General features: G+C 41.3%; 1 protein-coding gene across 3 annotated transcripts in view; it reads right to left on the bottom strand.

The window, feature by feature from the left end:
* Nucleotides 1-622: 622 nt before the first annotated feature.
* wwp2 (WW domain containing E3 ubiquitin protein ligase 2) overlaps nucleotides 623-23,530 on the bottom strand; it is a 48,441-nt gene continuing 25,533 nt past the window's right edge. For 2 of the 3 annotated variants that reach the window (XM_026310955.1, XM_026310956.1), the window contains exons 11-24: nucleotides 16,281-16,335; nucleotides 14,536-14,617; nucleotides 12,968-13,096; nucleotides 11,679-11,757; nucleotides 10,459-10,530; nucleotides 9,878-9,966; nucleotides 6,073-6,232; nucleotides 4,267-4,400; nucleotides 3,959-4,099; nucleotides 3,734-3,854; nucleotides 2,713-2,817; nucleotides 2,507-2,603; nucleotides 2,214-2,286; nucleotides 623-1,399 (exon numbers count right to left, since the gene is read on the bottom strand). In XM_026310955.1, the coding sequence (XP_026166740.1) occupies nucleotides 1,300-1,399; nucleotides 2,214-2,286; nucleotides 2,507-2,603; nucleotides 2,713-2,817; nucleotides 3,734-3,854; nucleotides 3,959-4,099; nucleotides 4,267-4,400; nucleotides 6,073-6,232; nucleotides 9,878-9,966; nucleotides 10,459-10,530; nucleotides 11,679-11,757; nucleotides 12,968-13,096; nucleotides 14,536-14,617; nucleotides 16,281-16,335 (1,437 nt within the window). In that variant the 3' untranslated portion in view covers nucleotides 623-1,299. The remainder of the gene's footprint in view (nucleotides 1,400-2,213; nucleotides 2,287-2,506; nucleotides 2,604-2,712; nucleotides 2,818-3,733; nucleotides 3,855-3,958; nucleotides 4,100-4,266; nucleotides 4,401-6,072; nucleotides 6,233-9,877; nucleotides 9,967-10,458; nucleotides 10,531-11,678; nucleotides 11,758-12,967; nucleotides 13,097-14,535; nucleotides 14,618-16,280; nucleotides 16,336-23,530) is intronic. The other variant, XM_026310957.1, reaches the window with a different exon arrangement.

Genomic DNA, 23,530 nt, shown 5'->3' on the forward strand with positions numbered 1-23,530 from the left:
AGTTCAACTTGAGGTATTGGTCTGTGAATAGTCTTCATGCACCCATAGGAGTGTGTGTGTGTGTGAGGTTGTTTGTTTTTGTGTGGCCCTGTGATGGACTGGTGACCTGTCCAGGGTGTACCCCTGCCTTTCACCCAAAGACAGTTGGGATAGGCTCCAGCAGATCCCTGTGACCCTGGTTAGGAATAAGTGGGTGTAGATAATGGATGGATGGATGGTCTTCATGCACCTGTCAACTTTCACATGGACACAGGCATTAATAATGGCAGCATTGCATCTTCTTTCTGTGCTTGTGTACTTAATGTTTGTAGCCATGCTAGTGGCAGGGCTCTAGAGATGACAGTGTCAGTCAGTCCACCACTTCAAACTACCTTAACTATTATTTTCATGAGTTGCCATTTGTGTACATTCATGACCATACACTTTCATAGTTAATGACATGTCCATCAGCAATACTTTTGGTTCATCATGAAAACTTTGTTTGTAGCCATGTTTTTAATTTGCTGTGATGGTGTATATAAAAAAACTCCTAAATGAAATAAGTTGTCTAAACCGCATGACTCACTAGGATTCATATAAACTCTGCATATGGCAAGTCAAACTGAAAAAAAGCTGTGCAACACAAGATTCAAATCTCATTTATTTTAATTATGTACAGGAGAAAATGCTGAATTTCACAATTAACAGAAAAATAAAAAATAAAATCACATCTCTCTAGCCTCTGTCACAGAGGTACTTATGTTAGCGGCTCTGTTCCACACAAACACATACATGCGCTCAGCTCCTCTAATATGTTGTCTATCTTACTCTCTGACCACCTCCCCCCCTCTCTCTCTTACTTTAAAATGTTAAAAAACTTGTTTCTCTGGTAGATATGTTATACTGCATTTATGGGTAGCTGTGCTGCTGCTGCTGCGAGCCACTGCTGATATTAAATCTATCCTGTTTGGTTTCGGTGCATTTCTAAGCAATGAGAAAAGATGTGTATGTGAGTCTAGTCAAATATAATCCTCGGTATGTGCCATCATATGAAACCCATACACATCCCTTTTACCACTCACTCACACTCACACTCACACACACAAGTATATACACTCTTCCTTGATGTTCTTGTGTCTCTTTTTCCCAGCTCCAACTTTAACGCATTACTCAATCTACAAACATGACCCTCCCTCAGGTAAGGGGTTATAGATGATGTGAACTTTCAGCCCTGTGAATAACAAATGCAAAATAAGAACAATAAAAACAAGGGGAACTAGTAACTGTTCTCCTTATGCTGTCTCATGTCTGATTCCTGCATCACTCCTGTCCAAATCCCTCTGTCTCCTCAATGGCGAATAGGAGTTTCTCTCTGAGCTGCTCCAAGCTCCTGTAGGGTGGCAGATCCAGACGATTGAAGCTGCGGGGAAGGGACAAGCAGGGGGTGACAGGCACAGTTAGCTATTCTTATTTGTGCACTCGCATAGCGAACAAAATAACAGATCTGCCAGATATGTAAACTACATTGACTAAAATCTTTTATGGCTGCTGACAATTAAAAGAAGCTCATGTGAAATTCAGAAGCTTGGTGGTAATGCCAAACAGCAGTGATGGGAACACAGTATTGTTCAGTATGTTGGCATGATTTTAACAGTTGTAGTCCTTTCAAATCACTGATCAGATGCAGTTTGATTCTTGATGTCTTGGCCGTTTCCAGTAGTCAGAAGGTCATGAGTCCTCATAATTAACACTATTAAAAATTAGTTATTAGACTTTGCATACGCATGAATGTATTCTGATCTTTTAATCTACTCTTTTCGGTTTGGATTTATGGTCACCAGTTTTTTCACACTGTAATCACCCGTAATTACCTCTTTACACAGTAGTTTTCATTGTTGTTGGCAGAATCCTCTATTCCCCTGCTGCATTCAAATGAACTTTCTACAGCCTCACTCGTTACTGTTCACTCCCCATATTCATATCAGAGCTGGCTTTGAATACAATTACCAGTCAATCATGAAGCCCGCTAGGTTAGCACACAGACTTATATTCACATCAGCTGATTCTTTATGCACAAGTGGGTAAACCCACATTTACAATTTGAGCAGTAAAATCTGAGGTCTATTATCTAGCTTTCTGGAGCTTTCAGTCACATCCTACAGTCTTCCTCTTGCCTTGTAAGTGAAGCTTTGAGCTTAAAATATGACAGTTTCACAAATACCACAGCATCTTACCATGTGTGGCTTCTTGGAAGCCAAGTCTCCTTCCCCACCTTGTCTATGCAGAACTTCTGGGGACCGTTACTTCCTGCAGGGAAAATAAATTGATATTTTTGTAATAGAAATATCAGTTTCATCAACCTATTAATCCCAGTTTTTCCATGTTTTTAAGCTGCTGCAGTGTTTTCATGTGAAAAGCCTACAAAGAATAGGAAGGTTGCTATCCTTTTAATGTCAAAATTCAGTTTGAAGTGTCACCAACAGTACTTATAGGTTCTCGGTGAGTTGTGTAATTCAGTGATATGTACCTATGAGCTCAGCGAAGCCTCCGACAGGCAGCCGACAGGTTCCAGTTACAAACTGAAGCAGACGGATTCTCTTCTCATTATCCATCTCTTTCACCACCTACAAGAACACCACTTCCTTACATCACTATTTCACCATAAAAGATCAGGACTTCTGTAACTTCTGACAGCATGACACGTGCTCACTAAAACACGGCGTGTGTCTGTACCTGCCAGAACCAGTGGATCTGCTTGCTGTTTTTTGTGTAATGTCTATAGATGGTGTTCTTCTGCCAGTCGGTCAAATCGATCTCCTGCATTCCACACAGCATCAGCTGCAACAAACACAATGGGGAAAAGCCATTTAAAATCCAGTGTGTAAAGCAGCATGTCCTTCATTCTTTGTCTGTGTTAGTCTGACTCATCACCAGGTGGAGGACAATGTGAAAAAGGACAGTGTCAACACACAGTCACAACATGTCTCTGTATGACTGAGTTTCTGCTGCAACATGGACATAGTACAAATTAGTATGTACTTTCTTGATTCTCTCTGAAACCAAAACATCTTTTTTTATAGTTTTAATTTTTATTCTGAGTTTAAAAATGAACCAATAAATTAAAAAAATAAAATAGAACAAAACTTGTTTTGATTTGATACAGCTGATGACATTCTGCAAATATAAATGAGTGGAAAAGGAAAAAAGGAAAAAAAAAAAACATGAACTGTCAGTGTTGTGTTGTAACATGAGGGGATGCACAGATTCATATATTATTTTACAACTATTGGCCATGATAATGATTTAGTTTCAACAGTTTTCAGAGGGTTCTTATACCCAGGGTAATGAAATGTACCCTGTCCTCTCTCAGGTTGTCTGAATGAGACACGCACTGCAAATATTGTTTCAGCTGCATGCTACTCTTACTAAAATCTGCAGTAAGAGTAGTTCTTTCTTTTGGGCAACATTTTCACTTGTGTTATACTAGGAGGTACGTTTTTATTTTTTTGGCAGTACAATATTATCTTTAGTAGAGTAAAGAGCGCCATCTAACTAGCTAGTGACTACTTGACAAAACGACTGTAAATATACACATATAATTTGGTTCGCCGTATAAGTCACAGGACAAGCCAGAGGAGTAAGAAAAAGTACGACTTATGGTCTGGAAACTATGGAAATCACTAACTAGGCCTTCACCTATGCTCCAAACTATGGCCTCCACCTTCCAGCCCCACCATCCATTCTCCTTCCTCACCTCCAGCTCCTTCTCATCAAAGTATCGCAGCCACTCCAGAGGAACCACCTCGTTGAAGCCGTCCAGGAAGGCTTTGGTCTGCTCCTCCACCCCACGGGTGAACCTCCAGTCTGTCAGGAGGCTGTAAGAACACAGTGGGTGGTTTTTATGGTTTGGTCACCATCCTTAGTTTCCTGAAATGTATTCCTGACATAATTGTTTTTTGCAACTTTGATGATGACCTACCTGATATACTCTTCCTTGTTTTCCTCGGTGACCAGCTCATTCTCTCCTTCATCCTTCAGCTGGTGAGTGGAAACTTTGCCGAGGATCTCCATGTCCTGTGCAAAATACAGCTCCACCCCACACTCTTCCAGGTTGTTCTCTCTGGACACACACACAAAACACACATGAGTGCACACATTAGAGTACCAAAACCTTGCTCATTCTCATACACTAAGCCTGTTATAAAGAGTGTTAAAAAGCAAACTAAGTTATGATAATAAGAGAAAGGCTGAATACATTCAGAAACATACCCATTATGTGCTACTTACTTGACCCACATGATGGAGTTATAGAACTCAGGGTCTATGGATTCCAGGTCTTTGAGTGTGGGTTTCTTGTCCAGCATGCGTTTGTAGAATGGCAGCGTGAAGCCAGTGTCGATGAACTTTCCGTGGTACAAAGCCTGCATGGAGGATTTGTTACATGACAATCAAAATTAGCTGAGTCAGGTTCCCTAAGTTATACATAAAAAAGAAGCCTTGACAAGTCCCTAGTACAAAAGTAGAGAAAATATTATTGCTTCCACTGTAATTTGGGGATATTACAGCGCTATTTTATGGCCATCGCTGACATATGGTTGAAATATGGTTCTCGACAGATTGCAAATATTTTCAGCTAGGTTGCTCAGTGTTTGTATTGATGATTCACTGTGGACTGTTTTGTGCCCCTGCACGTTTACAGGAAACTGGAATGGGCCTTTTATTCCTGGAATCACAGTGCCTGGGTAGAACTTTGGCTACTTCTCTTGTTGAAATCATTAGCCAGAAAAAAACTCTACACCTGTTTTCTCTATATACACAAAAGGTATAAATACAAAGCAACAACTAATTACAATGCAGTAGCAGCTTCTATGTTAAGATTGTATTTTGGTGACATAAACTGTATCTTTTATCCATATTTTAATAGGAAAAACTACAAGGAGTCGCCGAGACAAAACAAAGCCAGAGTCTCTCCTTGGTGTGTATGTGTGTTTTACAGAGAGGTAGAGTGAATACTCAGCCAGACGAAGTTGTTTAATGTTGAAGAAACCACAGAGGCCTCAGAGCTGCGATTAGCCAAAAACAACACAGACACCCACTGACGGACTTAGTCACAGTCTGTTCTGTCTTACTGTATCCCGACTGACCATGTGTCTGATGGCCAGTGACACACACAAGAAAATTTACAGACAGAGCAGAAGGTGTCTGTGCAAAATGGTGGGTAAAGAAAGAAAAAAAGGTAAGGAAAAGAGACAAGAGAAAGAAAAAAGACAATGGGAAAGTTTAGTAATTGAGAGTTCGTAAAGATAAGCGTCTTAATGATAGTAAGGAAAGTGCATTTTCCTGCTAAATATAAACAGCTGCTAGCGGGTGTGGACTGGGTGCAGCAATGAGGTCATGGTGTGGGTGAGTGGTGGGGTGGCAGTAGAGGGCATCGGTTTTGGGACCTACAGCTTGATGGAGCTGATCCCAGACAGACATGAGTACAGTATATACTGTAAATATTAAACATCATTGTATGTATTAAGGGTTATGAAGTATTAGATTTTTCATCTTCAAAACAAAGAAGACCTGGTGATAAAGATCCATAACACAAGGTTCAAATCCAGCTGGGAACCTTTTTTGATGTCATAGTGTTCTCTGTATCTTCTATCATGATCATATAAAGGATAAAGTCCAAGAAATAACCAGAAGAACAGAAGCTATTCAAATACAAGTGAATAGCTGTTCGCACAAGAGCAACTAAACATGCCAGCAGACAATTCAAAGGGAAAAGAATCTGGACCAAGCTGTCATACAGCAGCTCTGCATAGAAAAAAACCTTTACCAGATTTCTGTTTCACATGTAGTCATTTCAGTGTCTGAAGATGTTTCTTGCACATTAAGAGTTTTGCTGTAGAATTCAATGAATTCTATTAATTAAACCCAAACTCACTGGTTTCATGGTTAATACTTGCAAGCAAATATAACGGTAAAATGAAGACAACAAAACAGACATTGCCTGTGGCAGTTCAGTTTTAAAGCCCTTGAACATGCCTGAAAGAAAATCAAATCATAGATCTGATTTTAATAAAACTTTTCCAAAGTGAAGCTCACCATGGCTATGAAGCGTCCGATGAAGCGGAAGTATGTGAGGTGATCTGGGTTGATGGAGGAAGCCGGATTGATCTGCAGACAGTAGTTGTTCTTGCCGGCGTATTCAAACAGACAGTACATGGGGTTCAGGACTTCATGGGAGAGCAGGAAGAACCACTCCCTGCAGAGCAAGACGACAGAAGACGTTTATGCCGGAGAAAGACATAATCCTTTCAGAAGGCCTCAGAGTCAGACACATTGCTGCAGAGGTGTACTGTTATTATGACAGCAAACAATGTATACACAATCATTTTCCTCATACATACAGTGGGTACGGAAAGTATTCAGACCCTTTAAAATTTTTCATTCTTTGTGTCATTGCAGCCATTTGCCAAAATCATAAAAGTTCATTTTATTTCTCATTAATGTACACTCAGCACCCCATCTTGACAGAAAAAACCAGAAATGTAGAAATTTTTGCAAATTTATTAAAAAAGAAAAACGGAAATATCACATGGTCATAAGTATTCAGACCCTGTGCTCAGTATTGAGTAGAAGCACCCTTTTGAGCTAGTACAGCCATGAAGTCTTCTTGGGAATGATGCAACAAGTTTTTCACACCTGGATTTGAGGATCCTCTGCCATTCTTCCTTGCAGATTCTCTCCAGTTCTGTCAGGTTGGTTGGTGAACGTTGGTGGACAGCCATTTTCAGGTCTCTCCAGAGATGCTCAATTGGGTTTAGGTCAGGGCTCTGGCTGGGCCAGTCAAGAACAGTCACAGAGTTGTTCCGAAGCCACTCCTTTGTTATTTTAGCTGTGTGCTTAGGGTCATTGTCCTGTTGAAAAGTTGAACCTTCGGCCCAGTCTGAGGTCCTGAGCACTCTGGAAGAGGTTTTCTTCCAGGATATCTCTGTACTGGGCCGCATTCATCTTTCCTTCAGTTGCAACCAGTCGTCCTGTCCCTGCAGCTGAAAAACACCCCCACAACATGATGCTCCCACCACCATGTTTCACTGTAGGGATTGTATTGGGCAGGTGATGAGCAGTGCCTGGTTTTCTCCACACATACCGCTTAGAATTAACGCCAAAAAGTTCAATCTTGGTCTCATCAGACCAGAGAATCTTATTTGTCATAGTCTGGGAGTCCTTCATGTGTTTTTTGGCAAACTCGGGCTTTCATGTGCCTTGCACTGAGGAGAGGCTTCCGTTGGGCCACTCTGCCATAAAGCCCCGACTGGTGGAGGGCTGCAGTGATAGTTGACTTTGTGGAACTTTCTCCCATCTCCCTACTGCATCTCTGGAGCTCAGCCACAGTGATCTTTGGGTTCTTCTCTACCTCTCACCAAGGCTCTTCTCCCACGATTGCTCAGTTTGGCTGGACGGCCAGGTCTAGGAAGAGTTCTGGTCGTCCCAAACTTTTTCCATTTGAGGATTATGGAGGCCACTGTGCTCTTAGGAACCTTGAGTGCTGCAGAAATTCTTTTGTAACCTTGGCCAGATCTGTGCCTTGCCACAATTCTGTCTCTGAGCTCCTTGGGCAGTTCCTTTGACCTCATGATTCTCATTTGCTCTGACATGCACTGTGAGCTGTAAGGTCTTATATAGACAGGTGTGTGCCTTTCCTAATCAAGTCCAACCAGTTTAATTAAACATAGCTGGACTCCAATGAAGGAGCAGAACCATCTCAAGGAGGATCAGAAGAAATGGACAGCATGTGAGTTAAATATGAGTGTCACTGCACAGGGTCTGAATACTTATGACCATGTGATATTTCAGTTTTTCTTTTTTAATAAATTTGCAAAAATTTCTACATTTCTGTTTTTTTCTGTCAAGATGGGGCGCTGAGTGTACATTAATGAGAAATAAAATGAACTTTTTTGATTTTGTCAAATGGCTGCAATGACACAAAGAGTGAAAAATTTAAAGGGGTCTGAATACTTTCCGTACCCACTGTATAAACACAATGCTGAACAATTTAACAGGTCAGAGAAATCAAGTTCATCAATGGCCAAGTAGACAGAGTTAGAGTTATTTTCATCTTTGTGCTCAGACAAAGTGGTTGGTGGAAGTAAATACACAAACATATTTTGTGGTACAGGAACAAGAACAGGTGACAAACAGATGATAGAGAAAAGAAGACATCTTATAACAAAACAATACTCAGTGCATTTAATGAGCACAGTTCATAGAAAATAAAATAAAATAAAATAAAAAAAAAACAAACCAACAAAGATGGCACACTGTATGTTTGAATCTTTAATCAAATATAGTCCAAATGCAGAGCCTGATTTCTTCGGCCTTTAACATCTGCAGATGAAAAACAGCCTTCTGGTTAATTCTGGCATATTTACAGAAATGCTCATTAATATGCATTGTCCCAAATGAACACATTTAAAAAAAAATTATTCATTTTTAAAGATTTCAACACTGCACTAATTAATTATGGAATAAATTGTGGCAGATAGAGTGAGGTGTTGATTCTCTTCTCTAGTTTTTAAGAACAGTTTAACATTTTTGCTTATCTGCTGTCATGCTGAGAGTTAAATAAGGAAACTGATACCCCTCTCATGTCTTACAAGTGACATGCTGAAGTCTCCTCAGGCTGTCTGGCAACCTTACAGTGAGGACAAGACAGAAATAGTTCCAGGACACAATAAAGCTTTGGAGGTATTGCTGGGTGGATTTTTAAACCTTTGGACAGATCCAGACTAGCTGTTTGCCCCCTGCTTCCAGTTTTCACACTTAGTTAAGCTGAGCTAATGATCTACTGGCTCAAGCTGTATATTTAACAGAAAGACATGAGGTTTATGTTAATCTCATTATTTAAATAAGACATTTTTCTCTTAATCTAGGGCTTTTTTTAAATAGCAGCAGCAAATAATATTTGGCATGAGCCTAGTCCAGATAGTGCTGATCCTACTGTACAATGCAGATTTGATATATCAATTACATGAAGGCAAAAAATATTAAGTATGAATACATTAGGACAGAATAAAAAAGACACAGACTGTGAAAGGATGCATGTTAGAGAATGAGGGCCCACCAGCAGCAGCTCCGCCACCAGCTGCAGCACCAGAACCAAGCGTTCCCAAGGTCCCTGCCCTCCCCGTTGGGGGATATGGGAGGGGGGTATGGACTGACGGACGGACGCAGACACCTCCCAACATCCCGTCCGTGGTTCTACCCTGTGGTAGAACAGCATGATGTCACCTACCATAGGGTAAAACCACTGACGTGACACCGGAGACAGACACACAATGCAAAACCAAACAGAAAAATGGAAACACAGCCAACAGAAAAATAACAACATATATACAGAGAGAAAGACCTGGAACACAGCAAACAGAGGGGCAGGATGGATATATGTGATGGGTGGATGAAGGGATGGGAAAGGGGAAGGAGGAGAAAGACACTGCAAGAGGGTGAGCACCATTTAAAGAGGCATTAAGTGATATACAGTATGACCTCTGGTGGTAACTAGTGGGAATTTCATACTCAGACCCACAGAGCTTAGTCATGCCAATCGACTCAGACAAACAAACAAAAAAAAAAGTTTTGTAACAATAAGGATTTTCAGAGAATGGAAAACTTTAAGGGCCAGCAATCTCAGCCCCTTCAATCAACCTTGTTTGGAGGTGCAGCTAACATCACCTTAAAGCTTGTTCCAGATAACGAAAAACTAAGAGGAAGAACACGGCACCAGTGTCACCAACATTAAAAACAAATGTTGACAAATGGAATAACCCTTGACCAAACCTGTAAAACAGAGAACATGACAGAATGGGAGGCAAAGAGAAGAGTGTCTTTGTTTCATTGCTGCTCTTACCTGGCAATGCCACCATAGTCCAGACCCTCTTCTCCTCTCATAATGATGTAGAGTCTGCGGCGGAGGTCATATGGCTTCACATTCATGATCTGATGACAAGACATCTTTTTAACAAATACATTACTGCATTTAAGAGGCTACATTTGAAATTAGTAGAAACTGAGAATGTAGTTATATACGTAACTGTAATTTGGGTATTCATTTTACTGAACACAAAAGTGAGTGAATATTTTACTTGTTGTTCTTGATCTATTTACAGAGTTATTTGAGCATGGTAGGCAGGTCAGAGGAAATCAGAGGCATCTCATAGCTCAGGATCAGTCCACATCACTATTCTTGCTAAGACAATCAAAACTAATTACATATACTGTAGTGTCGCCATTATTTTATCTTTCAAGTACTTTTAATATTCTGAATATTTAATGATTTATTCATTTAACATGTACTAAATGTATTATTTTTCAAACTGAACAGGTTGTCTTGTTTGTTGGTTAAATTTACTCAGCAAGTATTCATCACAATTTACAGTGGCTATATTTAACTGCAGAATACATATGTAACATGTTTTGTGAATCTCTGACCTGCTGAAATGAGTCCTCAAACAGCGTCTGTCTAGATACAGAGATCTTCACATGGCTGGGCAATGCATTGGACTAAACAGAGAAAAATAATTGTGAAGTTAAAATTTTAAACAATCCCTTCATTCTGTGAAAACCTTAAAAGATCATGAATGAAGTCAAACTTAAATCTAAACTAAACATCATCATCATCATCATTACTGAAACTACATTCTATCTTTTATTACCTTTAATTCTTTGCCTATTTTCATATATTTCAGATAGGTTTGTTAAACTGGTCTGAATAAACAAGACACTCTCTTAATACTTGTGGAACATAATGACAATTTCGGGTGATTGGTAGGAACTCTATGTATGCCCTGAACCAATAACGTACTTTAACTTTACCTTAACCTATTTTGACTCAACTCAATTCAGTTCATTTTTACTTTTTTTTTTTTTTGGATAGTGCCAAATCACAAAAAAATTATCTCAACAAACTTTACACAGAAACCCAACCAGTCCCTTTTGAATAGGCACCTGGTAACTATAGAGAGGAACAACTCCCTTTAACAGAAGAAACCTCCAGCATAACTTGTTTCATTTTATTCAGTTCTGAACTATAGTGTTTGGCAGAAATGCTCTTTCTAAGATGAACACAAATCAGTGCTTGTCTTATAGCGATATATTTAGTACAGAAAATATACAACGACATCTCACCTGGCCAGTTCAGTTCACCACTAATGGAGAAAAGTATAATGCTATAAGTATATTATTATTAATATTATTATTACTGTGAAAATATTGGCACAGTTTTGAGCGAAACTATTCTAGTCTCAAAAACATTATTGTGATTGGTTATTGTGCCAGATAGTTTATTTTGTTAAAATGAGATTTTGGCCGTTAGCCCATTGATGTGGAGGCTAACAGATTAATTTATGAAGTTCAGTGTTAACTGAAAAATTACAATGTAAAACAAATACTGTAACCCAATTATTGCCAATGTGGATAACCCACAGACCCCACTGCCAACATATGAAATACCTACTCCTGAAAAAATTGTTCCAAGAAAAACATTTTCAGAGTGTGTATCTGTATTTCAGATGAACAGAATGCCTCTGCCTTGCTGGACATCGCTACACCTAATTTGGGTTATACCAGTAGTACACTCCAACACACAGATAAAGGTGAAGTGTGTGGACAGGGAACCTTTTTTGTGGTTGCTGGCTCCAGTTAACACTTACATGGCACAGGAAACGGAACTGGTGGTATTTCCACCTGAAGCTGCGGTCGTAGGCGCCGGGTGAACCTCCCTGCCGTGATCTGCACACGCGCATGCACGCGCGCACACACACACATAAAGAGACAAAGAGAGAGACGAGAGAAGAACTCAGAATTTTACATGGTCTAGGCATGATACATGAGGAATCCTGATTCAAGAATTCCTGAATTAATAATCTAAAACAAACAAATGAATGACCTTGATCAGCTGAACAGCTTTGACAGTTCGGCTGATCAACAGAAACATGAAGTGCAGCTTTAAGAACACATGATGTTCCCTGGAGTAAAGTTTGAGTTGAAAATTCACAGCAAATATTAAAGCCACCCTGCTCTAAATAGCTCAGTGTATGTGGGTCTCAGACAGAGAGGTGAGCCCAGGCCTGCAGCTGTGTTAGTATAAGCTCCACCAACCCACTTCACACACACACACACACACACACACACACACACACACACAGACACTGGATATGTGCCTTGTCAGCATTGGAGAGGCTGAGACACACAGAGAAAGAAAGACAGAGCTAGACAGATAATGGGAGGAAAGGAGAAAGCGAAATGGGGGAGAGAGGAAGAAGGGGGTTGATGAGTTGGGTTTGTGCTCCACAGGCTGCCAGGCACATTTCAATTTGGGTTAGGAAACAAAGACCGCAGCATCAGAGCGCAAGACGCAGACACACACACTTGCAAGACCCAGTGTAAAAACAGCAAAAGGCTCTATTAGAATCCCTCCATGACTACCAGCATAAAAATATGATCAAAGATCAGCAGGAAAAGCAGCTTGCAGATGAACCCATGCACACAAACAAACCATCATCAGTGCCCACATTTGCATGCTAAACAACAAAACAGCACATTCTCTTGACTTTGTAGACATCCATAGGCTGAGGAGAAGAGCTATGTGCATGTGCTAGGATGAAAATGACATGATAAAATGAGTTTGTGACACTGAAGGTGATGCTATCTGAAATATGAAAGGTCTTGAAAGATAGAAAATAGTCTCAGTAATGATGATGATGTTTAGTTTAGATTCAGCTTCATCAACATGATCTTTTTACGGTTTTCACAGAATGAGGGGATTGTTTAAGTTTAAATTAATATTCCTAATGCAGTTATGTCAGACCCTGGCAAAATTGTGTAGTAATTTGAGTTTTTTGACTTGAGAGCATTTCTTGAGAATGTCTTCACCTCAGTCTGTGACATACTTTAATTTTTTTTTTTTTAAGCAGGGAGGAAGGGCTGAGAAAATATTTACCCTGACTCAAACCCGGGTCGGGGGTCTTTAAAGGTGGTGGTGCGCAAGTTGTGGTCCACAAAATATCGGACTCCCTCTGCGGTGTACTTCATCTCCCAGCCCGGGGGCAGGGGGTGCTCCTTGATCATCCTGCAACAGGGAGAGGAGCAGTGAGCAGGGTCCCAGCTAGAGGGCCCCGTCCTGGGGATGAAACTAATACACCTCCCTGCAACCGGTGGATCTAAAACAAAGCCTGGCCTGCGACAACTGAAGCTACGCTGGCCATGGAGCTTTGCTCTGAGGATTCCAAAGGTACAAAGTCTAGGGGCCTTTACCAGTGGGGCCCACAGCAAGAGAAGCCCATATACAATTTTGTTTTATTATAACAAGAAGTAATTCACGATATTGTTAATATAGCCAAAATGTTCTCATTACATCCTAGCTATGCCTCTTGTGTATCATTATTAGACCCACAGTGCTAGTAGCAGTTTTTGTGAAAAAGAAAAAGAAATAAACAACACTCTTTGAAAAAGTTAAAAGGTGGTTTTAACAAGCTGGTGCTCTAATGGCATTTCCAGAATCCTCAAAGACTTTCAACCCTCTGGATATAAAGAAATTACTGTTCATAGTGTGAGACGATATAAATACATAAGTGTTATTTTTCTGCACCAAACTAATGCAAAGTAATAGTAAAAGGCACTTTCGGACCGGACGAACCTTTGGAGAAGGTTTTTGTATGTCTGCATCACAGAAAAAGCTCCTCCAATCCAAAAGCGCCTATATATTTACGTTAAATCGTCTAACACTAACTTACAAATTTTTATATCCTAATGTTTAGAATAGTGTTTCTGCACATCTGTAAGTGCTGTATAACCACCTTATACAGTTAGTTTGTCAAAGTCTGCTATATTTAGGTCGGTGACATGATTATATCGTTAACAGATGAGAGGCATAAACTGGGGTTAACCAAATCCACATTTCTCTTTTATGCCATAGGCTATAGAGGTGAAGATGTCCCACATGTTCAAGAGGCTGACTATCAAAAAGGGACTGAAGATTCAAATCTGAAATGTGTGATATTTGCTTTATACTAACAAGTGGATGACGGAGTTAGTGATTTAATTAGAATGAGTGAGGTGATGAAAAACCTTAAGTTAAAGACCTTAAGAAGAGTTTAAAAGGTAAAAGAAATTGAGAGTGATGGCAGAAAGAAATGTTTCCAATGTCCTCTGGCCGTTCAGAGGGGAGGAGTGACATGAACTACAATAAAACTAGGGTTCCCAAATAAGTGGATAGAATTTCTAAAATAGTGTTTGCCATGGTCCTGTAAAAAAAGAGCTGTGCACTGACTTAGTTAAACTGTCAATTTTGGCTCTTTTGGGATCAGGACTCTTTCAGTTCTGTATTCCTGAACAGTGGGAAACATGTTTATATATGCTATGATAATGTATGACTCACTCTGTGTATGGTGACGTTTTCTGTATGAGCAAATACCCAAAGCGATGTACCATGTAACAAGCAGGCAAACATGCACACATACACACTTACAGTACTGTATATATAGTACTTTTCTTAGCTCATGGTCTCACCCTTGGGTCCGTGGATCATCCCACTGTGTTGTTCGAGTGTTGTGGTTGACAAAGTACACTCTGCCATTGTCCTGACGCTTCTCTGTAGACAAAGAAAAAAGCGAGTTTTGTGGCATTTGGGATGTTCACAGTGGAAGGATTATTAAAAAATGGCAGGATAAATCAAGATCACACAAGTTTCTCTGACAGTAACAATCAGAAGAAAAAGGAAAAGAAAAAAAAAAGAAAATGAAAAATCACACCACTGTAATAGAAAACCAGCAAGTCTGTGTGGTATTTCACTGTGACTTGATCTGAATACCTCACCAGGGTAAACCTAAGTGTAAGTGTGTGTGTGTGTGTGTGTGTGTGTGTGTGTAGGTGCTTCTGGAATTAAGGTTGCAGTGGAAGTGTCTCAAAGTTTGTGACACTGTTGAGAGTAAATATGATTTTTTTTTATAATAATCAAATCTACATTATAAGCATGTTAAACACAGACCAGTGCTATGCATACACATACATTTACACACACACAGTGATATAAATATATGTATGTAATTTTGTGTATGTGTGTGTGTGTGTGTGTGTGTGTGTGTGTGTGTGTGTGGAGGGGGGTAGGCCAGTGGTCTCCAGAGAGAGTAGCTGGTGCCCCATCCTCCTCCCTCCATTGCTCTGACATCTTTTTCTCATTAACAGCAGTGTGTGGAGGGCCCAGAAACACTAGAGCTCACATTGCAACTCTTACTAGTCCGCTCTTTCACTCACTCCACACTCCACCCCCACTTTACTATCCAGTTTAACCCCCCTCCTTTTTTTATAGTTTCTTTCATTTACCACTGTCTCTTTCCTTTCTCCTCCATCTTTTGGTATTGCAACATGTTGAAAAGGCATCATGGATAGACAGTGAGGCTTTTGGCTGTGTGATGAAGTGGATGAAAATGCTGGTGGGACAGGAGCTGCCAGAAGTGTTCCTTTATGAATGAATGTGGGTGACATGATTTTTGCGTGGAATCCGATTACTCTGGGAAAATTTTAGATTATGAAGAGTTCCATCAATAACGTAGCCTCTCATTTGTGGACTTCTGACTAAAGGGAGTGTGCACAGTGATAAATTGATAGAACACAGGAGACGTACATTGAAAAGAAACTATGAAGTATTTTAATCTAGATTTTCTATAGAAAGATAATGATCAAGATGAGGACTGGAGACTTAAATCTGTCAATTTATAATAGATTTGATCACTGCAGTCTACAAGAAACAACCTCAAACAAATACCAAAAGCAACAGCACTACCACAAGCAAGTTTTAAATGGTGAAAAAAGGCCTAAAATAATCAAAAAAGTGCACATGGTTCTGTTAGGAAAAACAACACAGCCAGGCTGCAAACATTTTGCAACATTTTACCCAAACCGCACTACCTTAAAGTTGCATGTAGAAGTGAAAAACAAATCTGCAGGACTCAAATGGACTAAATCAAGCAGTGCTTATATCCTAACAAATTGCACGCTTTTACTGTTGACTACTGGCAAGAGTCAAAAATACCTGCACAACACTGGCAAGAGTTGCAGGTTTTTATTGAAAACAGCTCAGACTCACGAATCCAGTCTTGACTGGCCAGATTTATTTAAAAAATGGGCATCTCTAGCAGGTGTAGAGGACTTTTAGATGAAAATCTAGCTTGCTATCAGACACTAAACCTCAGCAACAGTTTAGAAATTAACCTTGTCTGGTGTGCATGTACAAGGAGTGTGTTAGGCAAACTTACCCCATCCAGGAGGAAGAGGGCCCAGAGGGTCATTTTCTACCAGAGCACCAGATGGCTGAGGGAGAAACAGAGACACAAAACAAATCCAGTTAGGACACCTTTCTGATGCTCTTCTCTCATCTTCCACCTCTATGCTCAGCTTTCTCCTGTTCTCTCTCAGTGTTCATCCATGTCGTACAGCATGCGGTGAGCTTCTGTTGCTCGGTTTTTCACCGCCATGTGATGATGACAAGAGGAAGGAAATGTTTGGAAAAAAATCAACCAAAAAAAACAAAACAAAAAAAAAAAAACAAACAAAAAAAAAAAAAAGCAGAACTGAGGAAAAACCACTGAGGTTGCAGATGAGTAAGAAAAAAGGAAACTCACTCAGTGTAGGTGTCCCAAATTCTGGTAATTTGGTCAGATGTGTGATGTAAGGTCTCTCAGTTGACCTCACAAAATCAGGATACCTGTGGGTAAGTCAGGCTAGTTGAAGTATGTGTGCATGTGTAAGTGCTGAGGGCAGAGCAGGGTGGGGGTGGCTCCTCACTGCTGCAGCAGTAAAGGGCGACTGAGAGATCTGGCTGGCTGGCGGCTCCTATGCCTTCCAAAAACTACACGTTTGGTAGGAGGATAAAACAACAACGCTGTTCCAATGAGCTCACTCTCTGGATGTAAGCCCCACCCCCCCTCACCCCCCTCCCCAGCTTCACGCTTACCTCCTCAAATACACCCTCCACCTCCACCCTGGCACCCCTCCCTTCCCCACCCAGAGTTCCTCCTCCTCCCCCTCCTCCTTCATTTTTCTCTCTCTCTTTTCTAGGACTGCTGTGAAAGTAGGCAGGAAAGTGCGATGTCTGAGGGAACTGAGGGAACATTCATACATGTTCCAGACTGGACAGACCCCCCCGCCCCACCCACTCTGCCTCCTCACCCGCCGCCCAAACCCACCTCGGCCCTGACAAAAGGCACCTTTATACACCCTGGGCCTGGAAATCACTGTGGGGTTTGCTCAGCCTACACTCCTATACACACACACAGTGTGAGAAAAAAAAGCGTGAGACTGTGCATGAATGTGTATGTGCAGCAGTGTGGAAATTTTGTCCGTGGCAAACAGTCAGTCAGTGTGTACGTTTTCTTGCTGGCATATAAACACACATGAATATATTAGCTTGAATGGAAAAGTAGCTGAAAAGACGCTTGTTCAGAATTAGTAGACACTGATGTTTTTTCACTCTAAAAGATGTTTATCACAGGGGCCAGTTTGTGTGTGTCACAACATTATTCAACATTATTAACTGGTCTCTTGGAAAACAACGTTACATTGGTTAATGTTGTGATGGTGCTGCAAATAAAAAGTTGGGTACAGTGTGAACTCTATTTAGTATTTGTGGAAAGCCAAACCTGAAGTATGGACAAAAAATTTAATTACGCCTTCAGAAAAACCTTAACAAAATGTGATTTTGGTGGCTTCATCATCTATTAAATGGCTGGTTTTGGCAGCATACAGAGTGCTCATTGCCCTTTAATACAATGAGGTGAAAAGAACTAAAACCACCAATTTTTTTTAAAATGAAAACTAGTGGACCTTCAAAGGGATTTCTCACTGAGATTGCTGCGCCAAGTGATGACTATTTCCTGAGAAGCCGTAAAGAATTATCCTCTGAATGTCAATGTCGCTTTACACAGCATTTTCCTAAAAGAAATATGACTGCCAACTTAAAATGACTCTGTCATGGAAACTGTGAGGAAGTCATGATGGAAATGACTGGGCCTGTTGGAGGAGTGAGAGTGGGCACATAACAGGGTTAAAGGGTGTGTGTGTGTGTGTGTGAGAGTACGTGTGTGTGCTGCTCCCATCGACAGGGAATCTATGCCCTTGTGCCCCACCCTTATGGGTTTTCTGTGACTAAAAAAGGTAAAAGGAGAGTATAATGATATAAAGACATGATGACTTCATCCTGGCTCTGACCATTCAGCTCCTCAGCAGCTCCCAGACACAGCGAGGCCGGATGGAGAAAAAGAAAGAGACTGAGAAAACAAGGGAGGGTGAGGAAGAGAGGGAAAAGCAGCATGTTGGCAGAAACTTGTGAAATAAAGGTTGGGTGTTATGGATCCAGAAGGAATATGTCATAAAGGCATGTTTCAAGACCTGACACCACAGGTGAAAATGGCAGTTTCAGCTGGTCACTTTTAACACTCATAACTGGCTCCAGAACACAAAATGAGTACAAATACTATCCACGTCTACAACTGTAAAGGCTAATCAGAGTTCTGTCACAAAAATGACTCCTCATTCACACACAGTTTTCCACATATGCATGGGAAAAGTAAAAAACAGGAGTACAGTTAAGGTCAGTGAGTTCATCATCAATCATTCAAATATATCAAAAGTGTAGAAGTGGTGCTGTGTGTTTCTGCCCATACCAGAACATCAGCTCCTGTGTGAAAACGTATGCTTATTTCTTGTCTAATATTAACTTGATAAATAGTGACTATTTTTGCTGGTGAGTATTTAACTCTTTTTACTTGAAGGAGGAGGAGACCAACAGACTAAATCTGACCTGGTCCTTCTATGACCAACCCAATTTGCACTTACAGGATTAAAAGACTTTTCATAACACAACATTAACAGAACCAGCATCAGTACATGTTCTGTTCATTGTTCTTTCGTCAATTACCCCACTTACAAAAGTGCTTTATGGAAACATAAGCACTGACGGATTGTGTGTAAACACAAGCGAATGTGATATGCAGCGGTGCAGACATGTGTGAGCTTTCTGTTCAGGGCTGCAAATGACACAACACAGGAGTGATTCAGGCAGTGTTGTTAAGGGTCCTTGTTTCAGCCAAAATGCACAGAAAGTCAGAGCGGGAGAGGGTGAAGGAAGCAATTGACGAAGGTGAGGGCTAAAGGAAGACTTCTGGGTGGAGGATGAAAAGTGGTAAAAACAGAAAACAGAGGAAGAGGCACAGATGATGTGAAACTAGCCAAGATTAAAACAAAGACATTTTAGCGTAATGCACAATAGGGTATTCTGGAGGGTCAAATTGAGATTGGGGGGAATTCAGACAGGCCACAGAGCAGTGGAGGAGGAGTGTGGAAGGAAAGAATAGATGTGCAGAAAAGGAGACTAGTAGAGGTAAAAGAAGAGGGCTGGAAGCCACAGTTAATGATTCTGAGGCTGCACACTGATGTGTGCTGATGAGCAGCAAGTACTCCACACACACACACGCTGCAACTGCTGTGAAGCCAAACAGTGTGTGTATGCAACAATCTGTGTAAACTCTTACTGAATGCACTTTGGTGCTAATTTTTAATGCGTTTGCACAAACAAGTTTACACAATGTGCATATTGTGTGTGTTTATGTGTGCACATGCCTAGTATTACTCACTGTGAGGACCAAAACCTGCTTACACACACACACACACACACATTGTGGTGGCCTTCGTTCACTATGAAACCAGTGAATTTGCAGTAGAGTGCTAACTTGGTTTAAGTTAAGGGTAAAGGTTATGTTTCAGCAAGCAGTGCTTATGGTTAGTATTAGCCTGCAGGCAGTTAATCTAAGTCCATCTGAAATCACACAAAGAATGAAAACAAAGGTGTGTGTAGTTATATGACTACAGATGTGTATGTAGGTCCTACTGTTAAATTAATGCTCTGCCAGATGTATTCACAGGGCTGTAATGATGAGGTCTGGTGCCACATTTCTTTTTTATAGCACCTAACAATAGTCAGGGTTGGTCGTCCACTCAGATGAAAACAGGTTGACAAAGTTTTTTTTCATTCCTTGTGGGGACATTACATTGATTTACACACATTTCCTGGAGACTTACCACTTCCCCACCCCAACACACACACTATTACAGCATCCTGAATACCCACAATAATAAAGGAAACTTAACATGCCCTGATTTTTTATGGCAAAAGAGGATGATAGATTCCCAAGATGTTTTTAGTTATATTAGTAGTTATTATTTATAGTGCATCTACACAGAGTTAGAGCAGTAAAATATGAGGCTATGTTCACAGTTAAACTATGAGCTCGTTTGTGTGTTTCCTTGTTCACACACACTGAGGCCATAAATAGTCACTGCTATCAGCAGTGTGGGCATTCCAAGACAGAGTAGTGTACTATCAACATGGAGAGCAGACCTGCCTAGTGGCTTGTCTCACACACACTGATGGAGAAGAGGATGGGAGGGAGCAGGCAAAGTTACCAGCTCACACTGAATGGGTGTGTGCGTTGGGTGACATGGAAGACTGAATTAACTTTGTTAATGTATTTTTGCTTGTGCAATCCTTTTTTCATGAAGATGAGATCTGTTGCAAATTCCTTATTGTTTTTTGAGATAACGTGTTTGTTGTCTGTTTTAGTCAGGCATTTTTTGGGCAGTTTGTGGTCCTTGAGAGTAATTAGCAGGCACCTGATCAGGCAGCTATGGTTTCTAAGGTCTATGAGTGAGAAACGGGTGGGAACTCTCAGTGCCGTGACCGTGAAAACTCTTTTTGGTGTAGAGATTGTGTTCGTGAAGAAATAAGTTATTATTGACATGTACAAATGGAAAAATATTTGCCACCTCTGTATGTTCGGATGGGTAACCTTATCTGTGCGTTAAAATACTGGCTGTGGATATAACAGCGGTTTAGCTAATGCTATCTTGCTCGCTGTTAAATAATGACTTCTGCCATATCAGGCTATGGACCAGGGCTAAGTGACACCTTGACTCAGTCTCTGCACCGCATCTGCACCGCAGTTTGGGACCGCCTCCAGGCCGCCAGTGCTCACGTCGACAAGTCTAATTGTGCCACAATCAAGCACTCAAGCAACGCCAGCAGGGGCTTATGCAACTCAACAAAGACCACTAGCCTCAGCATACCGCCCTGCGTAACAAATAAGTCAGCCCAAGCCATCATTAGCAGATGCCATGCATGGTAAACCAGCAATACCTGGACAGACTGGACCTTACCACACTAGACAGCTTACCATGGGAACCTCTGTCGATCCAATACACCAACTCACTCAAGCTGTAACTGCTCCGTTAACATGCCAAACCCAGACTGCAACTGTGTCATACTCTGCACACCAGATAACAGCTGTAACTAATATTGAGCCTCAACAGTTTATCCATCAATCTTCATGAGTACCAGCTGTTACACCACAGATGGATCTTTGGCCCCAACCAATCATTACTGTACAACTGGCATATCAACTGCCAATCTTTCAGCTGAGTCAACCTCTACAACAGCATTACCAGCCTCCTGGACGAGGCTAAGCTATTAGCTCAATCCTGCGGACATTACATACAGCCCTACACTGTCGCTATGCAGGCTCTCCAGCGACAATACGGGCAACCGCACCAACTTGCACAAAGTGAAATTGCTGCCATCATGAACTCTCCTGACCGCAAACCTGGAGACTCAAAGGCCTTTCAAAGCTTCGCCCTCAGCGTCAGGCTAAAGCTGATAATGCATGAATCCAAGAGGATGTGCCTCTTTTGTTAGAGCGCTGATCACTACCCATCACAATGTGTGGACATAACCCAACGCTCAATGGAAGAGATCCGAAGGTGTCTAGAAAGGAGCAAACACTGTCATAACTGAGGTTGGACCAACCATCAACCTGCACTCTAAAGAAGCCATGCAGTGAATGCCAAGAAATTCACCTCAGGGTTCTCCATGGTGCTGCTCCTCATCCTACAGACCATCCGCCAGGATGTGGCTCACCTTGCTGGCGAGTCAGTTGATTTCTATGTAGCCTCATTGTCATAGCGCACTAAAACGCCACTTTATCCAAAATGCCTTTACAACAAGTCAGTTAGCATTGGCAGACCAATCATACCACATGGCAGTTCTCCAGAAACGCTATAGACTATTGAGAGGTCTCCCGCTTCCGAATTTCAGCAATGTGCAACCACTGCTCTGCTGCTAATTGGTCCAGATTACACCCCTTTAATTACTACCCAAAGCCCAGTCATATTCGGTTCTAAGGGCAATCCTGCTGCCATTCAGACAGCTCTTGGATGGGCACTTCAGGGCCCCGACTGCGATGCATCTTCTGATTCTTCATGCTGCTTCACTGCCCTGAAGCCAGTACCAGATGACTTGTACCAACATGTGGAGCATCTGGCAAATACATGTACTCCCATATAAGAATGAACGCTTAGCGGCAAGGTCGTGCTTAGACCAATAGGCAGTGAACACCCCAGGAGGTAGAGCAGGTCGACCATGAACCAGAGGGTTGATGGTTCAATCCTTGGCTTCCATGGTCCATAGGCCGAAGTGTCTTTGGGCAAGACACTGAACCCCAAGTTGCCCCCAGTGGCTGTTCCACCGGTGTATGAATGTGTGAGCATTTGTGTGAGCTAGTGGGTGAATGGACATATAGGGCAAAAGCGCTTTGAGTACACTTGAGTGTAGAAAAGCGCTATACAAGTATAAGACCATTTACCGGGTTTGTGTGTTATGTTGAAGCACGCACCAAGATGGTAAAGACACGCACTGGTATGCCAAACCCTTGTTCCGCGTCAAAGGTGCCCCACTACTCAAGGCTACACCCGAGGCAGTTATACCAATGCTTCATAACACAAAGTGGAGGCTATTGAGGGACCCAGCCCTAGCAAAAAATGTATGAGGCAGAGATACAGAAACTCATCAACAGAGGATGTGTATCCAAGCTAAGCTTAGTTGAAGTAAATGCCTCCAATGAATCATGATTCATCCCACATCACCTTGTCCATCAGAGCTATGGCTGGTTGGAAAGGGACTCTAATTCCCAGGAGCCAGCTTTGGGCCTAGAATGGCATTGCCCCACACATCAACTTGGTTACATACTGTACCTAAACCAATGGAAATGGAGACAGATACTGTATGATAACGGCGTGGGTGTGAAAGGACAATACTTGGTTGTGAATTTCGCGAAAAAAAAAAGATGGGAGAAACAGAACGAACAGAAAAATAATTTTAAAAAACTGAAAGACGACGGAACAGTTTGAAAGTTGAAAACCAGGTTATTTAAATGGTAAACACACACACAAACACACGCACACACAAGTGTAAGGTACGGTGTTTGAAAAGAAAGGAAAATTTTAACAGTGGGTTGACTAAAGGTCCATTCAGAAAGTCCCTTACGTCTCTACTGACTGGCCGCTTCACTGAGAGGACAGTGATTGACTTAACTGACACTGTTCGGAAAGCACATTAAACAACTTTACAATAACAGCTTAATTTTACCGAACCCAAATCTACAAAGATCAGTGATAAAAA

The sequence above is a fragment of the Mastacembelus armatus genome, chromosome 6 (genome assembly GCF_900324485.2).
Source record: "Mastacembelus armatus chromosome 6, fMasArm1.2, whole genome shotgun sequence".
NCBI classification, from domain to species: Eukaryota; Metazoa; Chordata; class Actinopteri; order Synbranchiformes; family Mastacembelidae; genus Mastacembelus; species Mastacembelus armatus.